The sequence below is a fragment of the Falco naumanni genome, chromosome 8 (genome assembly GCF_017639655.2).
Source record: "Falco naumanni isolate bFalNau1 chromosome 8, bFalNau1.pat, whole genome shotgun sequence".
Classification (NCBI taxonomy): domain Eukaryota; kingdom Metazoa; phylum Chordata; class Aves; order Falconiformes; family Falconidae; genus Falco; species Falco naumanni.
Window position 1 is genome coordinate 33535117 of NC_054061.1, and position 15973 is coordinate 33551089.

General features: G+C 39.6%; 1 protein-coding gene across 8 annotated transcripts in view; it reads right to left on the bottom strand.

Annotated features, from left to right (window-relative positions):
* The window catches only part of KALRN (kalirin RhoGEF kinase), a 528347-nt gene that overhangs the window by 308875 nt on the left and 203499 nt on the right, over window positions 1-15973 (bottom strand). For all 8 annotated transcript variants that reach the window (XR_005829443.1, XR_005829442.1, XM_040604676.1 and 5 more), the window contains exons 4-5: window positions 11636-11828; window positions 6953-7465 (exon numbers count right to left, since the gene is read on the bottom strand). Coding sequence is in view for 6 of the 8 variants with exons in the window: in XM_040604676.1 (XP_040460610.1) it covers window positions 6953-7465; window positions 11636-11828 (706 nt within the window). In the remaining 2 variants the exon portion in view is untranslated. The remainder of the gene's footprint in view (window positions 1-6952; window positions 7466-11635; window positions 11829-15973) is intronic.

A 15973-nucleotide genomic window follows, 5' to 3' on the forward strand; every position in this document is an offset into this window, starting at 1 on the left:
AAGCTCTCTGCAAACACATGCATTTTCACAAACACAGATCCCAGTTCAGTGCCTTTCCCAGTCAACATCTGTACCCCAAGGCCTCTGTCCTTTTTCTGCACAGACATTTGAAATGGGCTAAGGATGAAAGTAACATGCTTACATGAGCCTCACTTAGACCCTCAGTCAAATCCCTCTGCAGAAGACACTAAGCTTATTGACTCCTTTTACTGCAGAAATCTTATGGAGCTTACCTCAGGTCTAACAACACCCCCATGTTCAAAATCTCCAGGAAAGCTCCTCACTGTGATGCTCACTTACTGTGCTGTTGTGATATCCACGGTGTAAGTACTTAGATGGAAAAATCCAGGGCATGCCGAGTTCTGTACACCAATGCAGTGTTCATGTAACTTAAATGAAATCTAAATCCTGTGCAAAAATCCATGTCTAATCCATGCTTATTATGCCTGTATGATTATTACTGTTAAATACCATTCATTCAATAACAAATCCTTTTGCAGTGAACAGCACAGGGGGCATACATATTTCTCCTTGGTGCAAGACACTAAGGACATGCTCTTGTTATTAATCCTGATTCTGGTTCTTTCCCATCTTAATATTCTTCCTTCCTCCTCCCCAGTCCTAATTATCCACCTCCCCAGAACTCATTTGCTTTGTATTCATTTCACATATGACAGCTCCCTCCGTCAGCTTCACAGTACTTTCCTCATTGGTTTCTCTGCTCTCATTCCCTGGGACACATCCCCCTTACAGTAATTTCTAAGCCAACATTTCACATGAAATCTTGGAGGCAATTGTATATATGGCACGTAGAACAAATGAAAGAAACCATGTGCTTCCAGCAGTGAAACAAGAGAGGGGAAATGGTCCTTCACTATGTGGACTTTTTCTCAGAGGAGTCTGTCCCAGGTGCTATGCCTTTTGGCATTACAGAAATCCTTAAGGGTTAATATGACTTGTAAATGGGAAAACTCTTATCATCTGCTTACGTATCAATTCAAGGGTGTTTTGACAATGCCAGAAGAAGAAAATGTAGAGGTGATTGGAAATGAAGAAGATGGTGAAGATGTTGCTAATCTTAATCTTTCTTATGCTTTTTCAGGAAGTCAGCTAAGACCCATTTCTAGGAAACACTTCCCCACACAGCATCACTTCACTAAAGGAGCAGATACAATTGCCCTATTTACTGGGCTGTAATAAAATAAACTGCGTCCTACTAGCAAGAAGGATCATATCATCACATTTGTAATGCATTTTATTACAGAACATACAGCATCAGAATTGTAAAGTGTAGTATAAGGGGAAGTAATGTATGAAATGGTTGAAGTGGATATGTATCATAGAATCACAAATGCACTGATAGTTTCCCTTCTCTCAAACATCAAGATATCACTGTTTCTTTCTTAAAGCCATCTTCCTCACCCCCCAAAGCACAGTGTAAATTTCCACATTTTGCATTCTATAATTCCATCAGAGTAATTCCACACCTTTTTAGACCAAGAGTAGTTTGCAGAGCAATCCTTCCTTCTGAGGAACATAAACCTTTGGCAGGTATCAGGTATAATACTCCAATAATAGCATGAGCATGGTTCAAATACTCAGATGATATATACTACTTGGACTATCTTCTCTCCCACTGACTTTGCTGTGGAGCTAGAGCTTCTCTGTATTTTTGTAGACTAACTGTCTGGTGTTGAATTAGATTCTAAATCAGGAACTCCTGAATTTCATCTGGAACTTCAGAATAAGCGTTAATGGGTATATTGTGCTTCTGCTGAAAATTAATGGGAGTCTTCCCAAAACTTTTATTAGGAATGGGAATAGGACACTGGACAGGAGTTTAATACAGCTGGTACATCTGTGATTGTCCTCCTTCAGAAACCAAATGCCCCATATTACTTATTTCACTAAATGGGGCTGAGTTTAATAGCATCTATCCAGTAGAAAAACATGTTGGTTCCCTTATTTATGGAGACCAGACTGAGGAAGAGGCCTGAAGCAGCATGGTGTGTGAGAAGGGAGGGATGCAGTGTGTGCTCCTTGGTGCCATGGTCTCACCACCCACAGCTGCACAGTGAGTGAGATGGAGGAGAACTGCTGCAACTGTTATTCCACCCTATTCATAGCAGTACCACAGCAGCCCCCATCAGCCAGCACTGCTTCCCATAGCCTGCTCCACAAGGAAAATCACAGGCAGAGCTGTGTTTTGCAAAGGGAAGCTTTAGTATGGATGAGGCAGATGGTTTTGACTGCAAGCCTGCTACTTCACTGCTCCTTGAAGACTAGATGTGGCCTGTGGTTTGCCACCAGACCTTCTACAAAGCTGACCCTACCCAAATAAAATGTTTCTCCCACCACAAGCTTCCAGTGAAATTCTCTGGTGGCATTTCCTAACTACCACTGCCATCTTTGGGAGTTTGCCTTTGTGTAGTGCACTCTCTAGAAAGTCCAGAAGAAGGGGAGGTGAACACAGAGCTAACATGCAAAGTCTTCTCTGCCCCCAACGATGCTACAGCAGCCTGCTCTTTCTTCACTCTGGTGTTACAAGTTTACAGTAGACATCCTTGGTTCAGTCCAGCTGATGACTATATTGTTTATACTTAATGTGGACAACGCTGATTACATCATGATAGCTGTTTTTCATTCACATACATGCCGCAGCAGTAAAATTGATATGGAACCAACCGAGAACGATGGGGAAATTCCTACAAAAGTCAAGTTGGGTGCCAGTTACAAATGATTTCCAGAAAAGCTGGAAAGCATAGTCTGTAAGGATATTTTTTTTCCTCTTTTTTGGTATTTACTCAAGTGCAAAACATGTGGACTCTTGCCTGAATTCTTCTCCCTGTCCAGATTTCAACCAAGCAATTAACATTTCTCAGATAGTTCTAATAGTTGGATCTATGCTGATTGTGGGTTTTTTGTTTGAAACAATATTCGATTTAGACTGGAATATATTTTTCCATGTTACTGATGGCTAAAACCACTTTTCCTGTTACCCAGTAAAAACACAGTGAAGCCTCAGTTCTAGTTTCAAAATTATATATATGTATGTACATACATATGTATATATTAGTTGGTGAGGACTAAATTTGTTGAACAGTGAGGGTCAGGGCTACACCAGTGGCTGAAATGTGTTATTTATCAGCAGATCATTACAGTCAGCACTGCACAGCATGTGAATTTCCTTACACCACTCTGCCAAAGCTCCCCACATGGCTGACCTGCCTGCTGACTTGAGCTTCAGGGAGCTTCCAGTCTCCATCTGGGGATTCAATCTCACTCCACTGCTTGTGCCTATGTGATAGCTCAACTTTTTCCTCCCTCGGCCCCAGCACAGGAAAATAAAACCCTAACAGCCTGACTTGGAGACAAAGTTTGTCCACAGCCAGCTCTGCTCTCTCCCACTGATTTGAGTGGGAGAAGCCCAGGCTGTGACTGCCACCCCCTCCTTTTATTTTGCCAACAATGTGATTTGCTCAGCACACAACCATACAGACCTTCTGTAAGTTGTAATCGTAATTTTATAGTAATTCAAAGTTGTATTTATTTTTAATTATTCAAATCACAAATAAAAATTTGAATAATTCATGTGTCCAGGCAGCGCCTCTCATTTATAAATGTTCCAATGGAGGGCATCTATAGGAGGGAAGAGAGTGAACTGATTTGCTTTGAAAATCTAGGGTATTTTAATATCAAGGGGTTCAAAAATTAACCTACCTTAAAATACTGCATATTTTTGCTTCATGTGTCTGTCCTCCCCCCTTTTTTTAATCTCATCTTTAAATACTTTTCAGTGAATGAGGATATCTGAGATTTTTAAAATCAGAGGTGTCCAGAAAATGGAAAGTCCTTGTCTATTTTCTCCTTATTAGAACAGGTTTCCTAAAGTATCACCCAATGAGTATACAGAGATATTTTAAAAGGCCCTAAACCCTTATTTATATTCAGAATTTTATGTTGGAGTTTGAGCTTTCACAGGGTATTACAGTTGTCATTTGATTAGCACTAAATGACATATCCAGGTTATATGGAAAGAGCTGTGCTTCTCCCCATGAGATGAAGACTATCCTGGCTCTGCTACCATACCTAACTGTAGAAGGTAGAGTGCCACTGAGCAAATGGAGGTACCAGGAATCTTTAAAATTCAATACACAGAGAGAGCGTGATGGCTATTTATACAGTGGAGAGGGCATTCAGACTTGATTTAGCTCTGAACGTTTTATGAGACAAGTACTTTCCAGTCTAAGGTGGTCAGACTACTTCAAAGAGAGCTGCAGCTAAGGAGAATAAGCACATCAATATTTTTTATCAGTCCACATGTGCAAAATATGAAGTAAAATGATCTGCAACCTTCTCTGGAAGAATTTTAGGGACTCACAAACTGAAAAGATTAAAAACACTTATTTGAGAGTATAAAAAACCAAAATCATTTCTATTCTTTGGGAAAATGTAGTAGTCAAGGAAAAGCAAGCAGAGCTACTCAGAGAAGCCAAAGCAAGACTGTGTTCAGTTAATGTGAGGTAGATGAAGAAGAAATACTGAGAAGATCAAAATGCCAGTTTTGTCAGTTGGGAATTGCTTGAGACAGCCAGTGTTTAAAAGGCAGGAATCATATTTTCACTGCTTCTTCTTCACCTCAGAAGTTTCATTTATCTGCTGACTTGCCTAAACTTTACACTTAACAACCTCAGAATAACACATGCAAAGAACCTAGCTGTCACAATGCTCAGACTTGTATCAAACCATCCTTTTATGCCTTTTTCAGAAGATCAAAAGGAAAAATATATTGGAGACTTCCTTCAATACTACAGAGCAGTGCTTGGCAACAAGAAATTCTCAGGCACTGACTTGATCTGAGACCATTTCAGCATATAACATTATTATTAAAATTAATTTACTAAATAATAATAATCTGCTCTGCTAATAATATTAGCAAATAATAATCATAAATGAAAATTAAAATTTATGTTACTAAGCAGTGGTCACCTGAATAATCCCAAAGAAACTGAAAATCCAAACCAAAGCACTGACTGAAATACAGCAGCTGCTGGGAAGGACAGCAGTGAGTGATCTCCTTATAGCACGTGACACACAAGGAAAAGAAAGAAGAAATTGTGGCATTTGGAAGAAAAACTCTGCTCTTATGCATTCTTGAGTGATGCTGCAGTGACTCTTGTTTTAGAGGGACTCATCTGAATTCAAGGTTTTCCCAGCAGGAGGATTGATTATACAATGATGGAGCCTTTTCAGTCCTAGCATGCCTTAGAGATATTTAGTACATGCATTGAAAACCAATGTCTTGTGTTTTGCTCTGCAGTACTGAAGATTATATTTGTTTCAGCAATGTGCTTCTCCCTGATGTGTCAAAAATAATATTAAATTGCAGCTGATTAAAAAAAATGCATCTTCAGTGAGATCCTCTGCAGATGAGGTCTGCATTTCTTTTGCTATTCCTGCTGGGTCAAGGCAGACACATTAGTGAAACAACTGGATCATACATTAAGTGGAGAAGATTCTGAGACCGGTGCTTTTGATGGCTATAGAAACTAGATAAACATGAGCCTGCGAGCTCGGTACCTTCCACTGAGAATACCTTACTCTGCAGCCTGGAATTTTAAATGTGCAGGAAAGACTTGCAAAACCATCTCACAAGATGCCAAGCACTTCTGTGTTAAGAAAGTAAGACTGCCAAGACTCTGGCATAATACAGTTTTCTCAAATAAATTCATCAAAATCAGTACCTACATATGCTTCCAGAGGCAAACAGCAAACAAATACTACAAGTATTAAGAAGCCTGCTTTACTGCGTGTTACTGACATATGTAGGTAGTAATGCATATGAGACCTGGTTAGGGAACTCTGGCTGTTTTTTAGCCAGTCTTTTCAACAAACATGAGAAGCTGCTATGCTTTGCTTGCAGGAGGACTTCCCTATCTATTACGGGTTCCTGAATGAGTAACTTCTGAAGAGGCAGGGAATGGGTATGTAACTCTGGTGCAGTACTATACACCTGTTAAACTACAGCTTCCTAAAGCCATGTTACTTACCTGTGTTTCTGCTGCTCTAAATACTTTTGTACACTGTATTTCATTTCGAGACACTCTATGTACTTTTCAGGCTGATACGCTACATTACAAATGCCCAAGAAACGTGAAGTTGCAATGCTATCTCTGGAATAATTTAATGTTAAATATTTCTAATAAGGTCTTGTACTAGTGAACAGGAATCTTGGCCGCTGACTTAAGTGTCAAATATGAATTCAAACGCCGTCCCTATGCGCTTTTTAATGCAAAACAGCCACACTGAGTTTTGCATGCTGCTGTCATTTCAGAATACTTTCTCTTGGTCTGTTTATATGTTTAACTTAAACACAGGCTGAGATCTCATGCTGTGGGTACTAAGTGGACATGTCTTTGATACAAAGCCATTACTAAAGATTTTAGCAGTTGCAAATCCTGTTGTGATTTCCTAGGAAAGGGAAACTGAAAATGTTGTTTGAGATAACAATTAGGAGGATTCAAACTACAAATTTCCCATAGACTTGCAAGAAGTGCAAACAGTAATCATAGTGAAGCAAACCCTAAAATCATTCTTCTCTAGGTGCTGTGACATGTAGATAAATATATGCATAAGCTTAGAAAAAGAAACTTGAAAAAAAGCCTGATTCTTGTGCTAATGTCTAGCAAATGTACCCATTATGACACAAAAAAGCAGATTAACTTTCATCAGAAGTGACATAGAGAAGTTATTCTTGGATATTATTATGCCTGCTACATCCAACAGTTAGTTCAGTGAATGTGGTTTACAAGTCACATAAAGTACATCCATTGGTAACATGAGATTTACACCTGTTATGAATACCTCATGCTGCTAATTACAGAAAAAATAGTCACAATGTCTTTGTGATAAAGTCTTGGTTAAAGCATGAAAGGAACAGATTATTCCCTACCTTCTCAGCATCTTGCTCAAAAAGCCGGAGTTGAAAGCACTGGTCCAGTTTCAGCTTGCGGACATGCCACATCTGATGCAAGTGTTGCCGAGTAGAATGCAGCTTGTCTAAAAGGCTGGTGATCTTTGGCACAAGACTTTGAAAATCTGCACTTCCGGGAATGCAATTCCTACCAGAAAAACCATCACTGCATCTTATGCATTGCAATAACCTTTGACCCTCACGATCCAGTTCTTCCACAGGAGCTTTAATCACTTTTTTCTTAAGCTGCGTGTGCTCATCGATCAGCCTTCTTGAGCCCTCAACATCAACTGGAAACTCCTTCCTAGCCAACATTTCCTGGAGATCCTCCAACCTTGATAATAAATGGATGGCACTGTTGAAAAATTCTTCCAAGGAGACACGCAACTCTATCCATTCATCGTGGTTGTAATCCAAGGATCCTTCAAACTCATCCGTCAGTTGAGAAGGATCTACAAGTTTTGCCAGGCCTTCAACAGATACCATACTTGTCTAAGGAAGGGAAAATGACAGCATTTGAATCAATGACTGTCTAATCAGAAATAACAGCAATCCATAAATAGCCTGAAGGGATTATTTTCCTCATCAATACATAATTGAAGGAACATTGTAAAAGATGCCGACGACTATGTTTGATTTTGATGAATTAAGTGGATTGAAAACATTTCTATTAATGGCACTGATTTATTTATTTATTAAAATGATATTTAGTGGAATAACGTCTATCTTTTTCAGCTGGCCTGACTATCAAAAACATACAATGAGAATTCTTCTGCTACTGATTACTTTAACCTAGCTGGACACTGAAGACTTCTTACTGCAGCTGTTTGATATCTAGACATGACTGTTCATTAAACAGGTATATGGTATTACAGGGATTCTGCTTCTTGTGTTATGCTCAGGAAGGTGGCTATAAAACAGCAAAAGTTTTATTCATATAAACTGAAGCAGGTATTGTGATCTGCCACAACACAGAATATGCTGTTATTTTCCTCCAGATTATTCCAGTTGGCTTTTGCCACAGGCAGCTCCCTTTCATATTAGTAATTTCTAATGTAATTAAGCCAAAATCAATGTAAAAGTAAAGTGTCATTGGAGTATTAACAAGTAGAAATTATTGCAAATAGAAAGTACTGCTCATGAATCATACACAATCAATGAGAGATGGTTTTAATTCATTCAGACTCAGTAATCAGTGATAGAGAAATGCACTGGGTGCCTGGAAAGCAGATTACAGTTTAAGAACGCAACAACTGATGGCTGTTCCCATTTATTTCACACAATTATTTTTTTTCTGAAATATGAGCATAGGGTTTTGTATGTTACTAGAGATTTTCAGTGCTGTCATGTTAATGCACAAATTGGCAGCCCTTAAAGGCTTGTGATGTTCATCAGTGACTGTACATCTATTCCCTAAAGACCAGGCCTCTAAAGAATGTCAGAGTGCGCTCTTCAGAAGTGGAGGCACCCAATAACCACAGCAATCTTGTAAAACTCATCTACAAAGAAAAATACCTCAAGTCCTGTCCATTATCCTGAATTATGTCCAAAATAGCAGGCTGCCCACTGGTTTAAAGTTAATAACAGGCTTTTCTTCCAATTTGTATCCTTCTAAAACATCAGGCATTCTGAAATGTATCAAAATTAGTGTTGCACTGAAATTATGCACAGCAGAAAGATTATTTTAGCTTCAGAGGGATTTCAAATTGCTAAACCTCCTGACCTGGACACTGGCCCCTTGAAGATAATTCAATTTAGAGTTTAACTGCCTGTCAGGAAAAGACTTCATAGCTAATACCTGGGCAACTCCCCTTGCAGTGCGTCTGCTAATGCAGCTAATGCAAACACTGCTCTTTGTCATGAACAGAATTTGACATGATGATATAGCAAAAGGGCTTTACATTTCATGAATACTGCAGCAGATTTCTATATTAAAATTTGTTTCTTTAAGGAGTTCTTGAAACTCTCATGAAAACAACCTTAGTTAGGCAGGTAGGTGGTAAGACAAAGTAACTGCCTTTCAGGCATCACCCATCTTTCTTTTAGAAATCACTGTAAAAAGCACTGTCCACTATTTAAACCCTTTTGGCAGGAGAAAGAATCTTGCAGGCACTTCTGCATTAATGCTAAACCAAGCTGCCTGGTCCATTCCTCAAAGTGACAGAAAGCTTTGGAGTCCACATACGTTAACCAAACCCTTTTTTTTCTCTCTTTTCTTTGTGTGATGGTCTGTGGGCATGCTTCACTCTCTGGACTGTGACACAGAATCATTCTGCCAGAGTCTCACAACACAAAACCCAGATCATCAGCCTCCACTAAGGGTCATACACTGCCCTGGCACATGCATAATGCTTCCACTAAGCTCAAAAGCAGAATCCGGCCTTAAAACTGACACTGGTTACTGCTGAGTTTGCAGATGGGGCAATTCAACAGAGACTCCCATGGCCTTCCACCACAGTCTGTTCCTGCCAAGAACCTTGTGTTTGATCACAGTGGTGGGAAATCACCGCGATGGTTCAGTGCAGAGAGGATACCTGTGTGCTGCCCCACATAAATCAAATGTGAGTCATACTGACCTGCAATGCTTACTTGATATTCACAGTTCTTACGAGAAAGCATGAGCTGCCACAGAGCCTGAGCCTACCACTAAACAGCAGCATCCACAAGAATTCTTTAAAACAGAAGTTCCTGGATTGTGGTGTGTATATTGCAGGGGGTCTGCTGTACAGTAGACCACAGCTTAAAAGATCTTTTAAAAATCATAGAACTGAAGAACTCATCAGTGTCCACAGGTGGTCCAATAGACAGTGAAAGCACTGACTCTCCTCCTGCGGTCCAAAATTTGTGAACCATTACAGACACCCATGTGAACAGCCCTGCAGACAGACTAAGGCTCGAAGGCACACACACAAAGTGAAAATACCCTTCATGCATGCCAGCATGTACAGCAAACTAGTCCAGAGCTTTTAAAACAAGACTCATAACTGTAACTATGAAGAATAGCTTGACCACAGTTTAATCTTCATTATCAGCACACCAACTCCACACAATAAAAAAGTCAAGCCTCCAGAAAGTGTTAATTAATTTTAAAAAAACCAACAACAACCCAATGTTATAAAAATATATATTTGAACTCTTGCTTTTGTTTACTAAAGTATTGGAGGACTGAAATTCTGTGCTGGATATACACACATAAGCTGCCTTTTCTTGGGCTACCATGGGACTGTCCCTTAGTGCCCATATATATTTTAACCAGAAGCTCCCTATTCCCATGAACTATTCTATTACTAGCCTCTGCACAGGCTCCCTCCTGCTCCACATTCTTCTGTACCATTACATCTCCTTTCTCCTTCCCACTGCCCTACTCCCTCTCATTCCCCGCAGGCAGCACAGCCAACCTCATTGCACTGTAACGGCAGCCACAGTTCTGCCAGTGTGGGGAATCTCTGGAGGAAAAAAAAAACCCAACAGCCTATACTGACAACTGCCTTGCTTTCAAATTCATATAGGGCATAGCAAGTGGAAGTTATTTTGATGACTGAGTCTTCATAGGGAGCCAAGGAAGGTAAAGACTCATTTAAACAAAGCAAAATTTATGAGTGTACTGTTCTTTTGAGACAGAGGGGGAAAATGTCCAAATACTTGAATTGTGATAATAATGTAAAAGTTTGTTAATGCTTAACACCAATCTAGTTATGCAGTGCAATTCAAGAGTGCTTTTAAGAAGAGCTTGAAAATAAGGACATATTTATATCACACTGACTTCAACGTATCTTAAATGTAGTCCTCCATTGCAGTCAACATTAAGAACTACAGCCACATTCTTCTCTTCTGAGCTCCAGAGATACAAAATCTGAGTGTCTCTCTGAAATTAACGGATTGGCAAGACAGCCAGCCAACAATAGAATAGTTTCTCATCAAATTAAAAAAAACCCAATACATAACTAGCTCATGGCTGGGCACGATTGATGTATGAGCACTTCATGCACCTGAGCTTTGCTTCTCTTTGAGTAAGAAGTTGAAAATCACAGAAAACTAAAGCACACTGAGAGAACTCAGCTGGTTTGTCTTCACCAATGACAAAGTAAAATTCCCTTTAATTATGCAGTTACATACTGGTTACTTCTCAAAGAACCTGCCTGAGGCACCTTATCATTAACATGAGTTGTTAATGTTACCCCTAAATTGTAAATTTTAATTAAATCAAAGCAATGATAATATATAAATAAAGTCAGCATAAATAACTTTTATTAAAAAAAAGCCACTACCTGAAGCTGGGTAGGGGTCAACTAACAAACCCGTACATTAACATCTAGACAACTTTGTCCTTAGTACATTGACTGAATCGGTGGGGTTTTGTTTCTAAAAGAAACAAAGGAAAGACTGAATGCAACACCACCAAAAACAAATACCACAAAAAAAGCCCACAAAACACCTACCAAACTGAACTATGCATGTGAGACTCTGAGGTGAAACATGCATCCCATTCCATCTGTGTGCTCAGAAGGCAACCTGATGCCACAGCATCAGCCCGCTCAGTCACACAGTCCTTAGATGTCTTTCTTTTTCTCAGTCACAGGGCTTAGGAATTTTTTTTTCTACCTGAAGAAACTTTCTTATCAGAGAAAATGCTTTACCATACATCTCTCATGTGGCTCTCACCTCGAAGATGAACTTGGAACTGCCAAAGTTCGTTTTCTGCTTCTGCCAGAAATTATCAGGTTTTATAATCAGGGCAACGTGAATCTCAGCAGGAAAGGCTTCCTGAAGGGTCTTTAGGAGCGGTTTGATCAAATCCCATTTGGATCCCCGCATATCGATAATAACAGTGAATCCTCGTTTACAAACATCTTCGCTGTAGGAATAAAAGCATATCAAAATAATTAATATTGTGGAAAGTCACACTGAGACTTAACTTTTGTTGCTAGTGTTCAGTGCTTCAGAGCTGAGCAAGGAATTATATACTTCAAAATAAAAGGCAAAAGATGGTACAGCATAAAGGCTATATGAAAGGCTATATTAATTTTACCATAATCTCATTTACATTAAATTCCAGTTTATATATTAGTTTAATCTCTAATTTCCCAACTACATGTAATTCAAATTTTCACAGAAAACGTACATACTTTCACACAATTGAAAACAGAATCAAATATATGTGTATAGGAGCTGTGTACATACAAGAGATTCTCCTTTCAACACGTTGAATTCAATCCACAGCCAAAGCCAACAAGCAGGGTCCTATGCCTTGGCATTACTGGCCACTTGTAAAATTGGGTGCCCTCATTTTTAGAGGCCCTTTTAAGGGCTTTTAAAAAAAGCATAATTTCCAGAAAAGTGCCTGGCAAGCATTCTCTGAAGGGAAGGTCCTTGTGACTCAGCATGTGGACTGTAAAAATTGGGGCCCTTTTCCCTCTTGATTGATCTTCCAAATGTTGCAGGATCTTTTTCAATCTGCAGTCATGCTTTTCTGCCAGCTTGTGCTCCTCCCTTCTCAAAAGTTCAAGACAGTGTCTGGCCTGGTCATTGGCAATGCATGGGGCCCCAAACCGGCAAGCTCTAGCCGGTAAATACGTCTTCCCTTTCTCCTTAGGAGAAACGAGGAGAAAGAATGAAAAGGACATGTTGATTCAAGCCAAATCTGACCAGCTTTCAGGATAGCTTTTCCAGAGGCATAGTTTTGCTCCTCAGAAAAAGAAGTAGCTCAAAAGCATCATCCTCCATCTGCAGCATTCAACATTTGAGGAGATTTAGGAAATGTCTTCTCTTCTGGCTGTCCAGCTAATATATCTGCCATACATGGTGTTGAAGTCTTGAGAGCTATGGTGTCTGCTTTAAGCTTCAAGCACTTGCACAAAATGTGACCTTCCCCATCCCCAGTAATATTATTGGTATGGTAAATGAGTAAAATTCATTGGTGATATACTAAAAATGCCAAAATGGTCCACCTACTGATCTAATTTTTTTTTTTTTTTCAGGTGGAATGAAGGCCACAGCCTTTTCCACAGAAGGAGAAGCTTTTGGAAGAAAGTAAGTGTGGAAGGAAGAAAGGAAGATGAAAACAGAAAGAAAAGCTGAGAAAGAAGAGAAACATGGCAGAACATGAACACATTTGTATACTGAATATAACAGTGAGGCACAGAACAAGAAAACCTCCTTAATACATGAATTTTTAATACACAGCATCTTTGACCTTTCTGCAAACTGGCCATCAACATAAGTAGGATCAATAATGTGGCCATAAAGACGTATGTAAGATAATTTAAAATAGCAAGTGTTGATATCACTGGAATCAATCTGAAATATGCTGAGGACAGGCATTATTAATTATGGATATAATGCAGAAATTGTAAGACACTGTTTAGCCTCCACACAAATACTCTCAGTGCACAAACACACAGGATGTCTTTTACTATACTCTGCCCCTCTAAATTCCTAAAGGACTCTTTCTGCTAATAATATCCAGCTCCTATATATCTCACTGAAAGCTTACAGCTAGGTTTCTGGTCTCAGACAAGGATGGGGGTATCCTTCACAGGAGGCACACTGGATTAACACATGTAACTTAAAAATAAAAGTCCTTGGTGATGCTACGTTTGTCTAGAAAGATTTGTGCACAGATGGACCACGCCATGGCAAAGTGGATTTTGCCATTTTAAGAGTCTGCTGACTTGAATACTTTCAACTCAGGGCCAGGAAGGAGCAGTCAAAGCCAACAAGCTTGGTCCTCTGCCTTAACATTATTGGCACATCTAGAGCATGCCGCATACAACAGTCAGTGCAAAGAAAAACTAGGGAGACCAGGCACTTCCAAACACTGTCAGGAATATAGATCTTTTTGTTCTCCTTTTACCTAGTGCTGAAAGGTCAGCCATCTGATCCTTCAATAACTAGTGCCAAAAAAGGCTGTAAAAGAACCTTTGTTGGTGGTGCTACTGCTTCTTGCCCTTCTCAACAAGAGCTGTGGCAGAGAATCAAATCAGAAAGAGATGAACAGAAGGGGGTTGTGTTTTGCATTTTTTTCTTGCAAAGCTTTATAGGGTCTTCAGTAACTTCTGCCAAGTCACCAATGCCTGTTATACTGAACTGACTTTTCCACAGATTGATTTTTCTTCAAACTCTTGACAAAGAGATCCAGGAGTCATACATGCACACGGAGAGCCCCAACACAGTAGCAGGTAAGTGCAATCTGTCTTTTCTGACATAAACAAACAAACACCCCCCCACCCCCACTGTAACCACAGCAAGGTACAGCCAACATTAACTTCATTGCAACTCCCCATGGCTGCTGCCAACCTGACAACTTACCAAATCTGATCTAAACCAATAACTTAATTTACTGATGAACAACAGAAAAACCTGTTTCAGTAAGCAGAACAGGAACGTGTTGAGCAACGGAAGTCTTCCATTTATGAACCTGAACTAAAATCTTAGACCCAAACAGACCCAAAATCACACCCTGCCCCCAGCTTTAGAGCATAGGCAGTGTGATACCATCTTGACACCCACGTTGACATATCGACATGGCTGAAGGTTCTGCCTGCAGTGTGATAGATATTCCAGATACGGAACAAAGAGATGTAAACTGTGAGCTGGATTCTGTGTTTATTGAAGGTTTACAGCCCTTCTGGACCCTGGAGGTGCAGAGAAGCAGAGGAGCATGCATGTGTGAAAAAACTCTCCACAACACCCTAAATCTCTACTTTCAGTTTTTTGGAGACTTTACAGTATGTTTTCAACAGAAGAAGAAAGGAGTAACAATTCCACAGCTTTTTCTGGTGGACATAGGAGAGCAGCCACTGACCCTGCAGGCCAGGCTGGGACATCAGCCCATGGGTAGGAGTCAAATGCTTCCTGATTCTTGTCCTGGAAGAGGCAATAAGCAGTCATTCCCTACTAGCACTATCTACGCTCCTTGTAACTAGACCAAATTTTCAACATGCTTAGTACATTTTCAAGCAGGAAACTGACAGGATGTGGGGATCAAGAAGAAGGAGAGGAAGAACAATCAGATTTCTTCAGTTCAAAGCACATCAACAAGTAACAACTATTTCACTAATACAAAACTCAATACAATGCTCTTAATTACAAAGAGGAATTCCCTACTCGATTAGTCACATAGGCATTTAAGTTTCTTTTAGCAAATAAAGTAAATGAAAAAATGGGTATCTTTTCAATTATAGAGCAGATAATGTACAAATGGATGAGATTTATAATTTTCAGCAAATTATCTGTTTCAAGAGCCTTGCTCAGAGTCTTGCAGAAGTGTCTCTGCTTGCAATTTTTTTCTCGAATGGTTCTAACCTGTATGGTAGATGAACGGTACTAACCTGTAACAAGTCCTGTGGGTCTGTAGTCTCACCTACAGAATTTGATCTGGCACAATGATAATTCCGCACGTCCTCTGACTTTTTTGCAGAAAATTAGCACCTGATTTCTAAACCTGCTTGTCAAAACCTATTATTTAAGTGTTTAAACTGCTGCAAGCCAGAAAGCTGTCTGCTCATTATTTCTACTTTTAGTTGCCGAGCATGCTGTGGAGAGGGGTACCTTTGAGAGCACTTACACTATACAAGCAGGCAGCCAGATACTAAACAGGTACTAATACTTCAGGGAAAGAAGAGGGGGGTAAGAAAATTATTTAGATTGTAAGCTCTTCAGGGCAGAAACCATCTGCCATGCTGTGTTTATCTAAGGAGCCTGCCTTGGTGAAGGTCTCCAAGTACGCATACTACAGGCTTCAGCTATCTAGAATGAATTAAAAAAAAAAATACTCTTCAGGAAACTATAGATGCAAATCCAATGAATTAAAAATAATGAGTAATAACAGTCTACAAAAACACAACAGAACACATGTGAAAGTAGAAAAGGCTTACATAAATGTGAGGACACTTCGCAGGCAATTTTATTAAAAAGAAACTTAAAAAGCCCCAAATTTAAGTTGCAATATCCAAGTATTTACAGCTCTTGATAGGGTCCTAAAAAAGCTGGCCTTGTGTA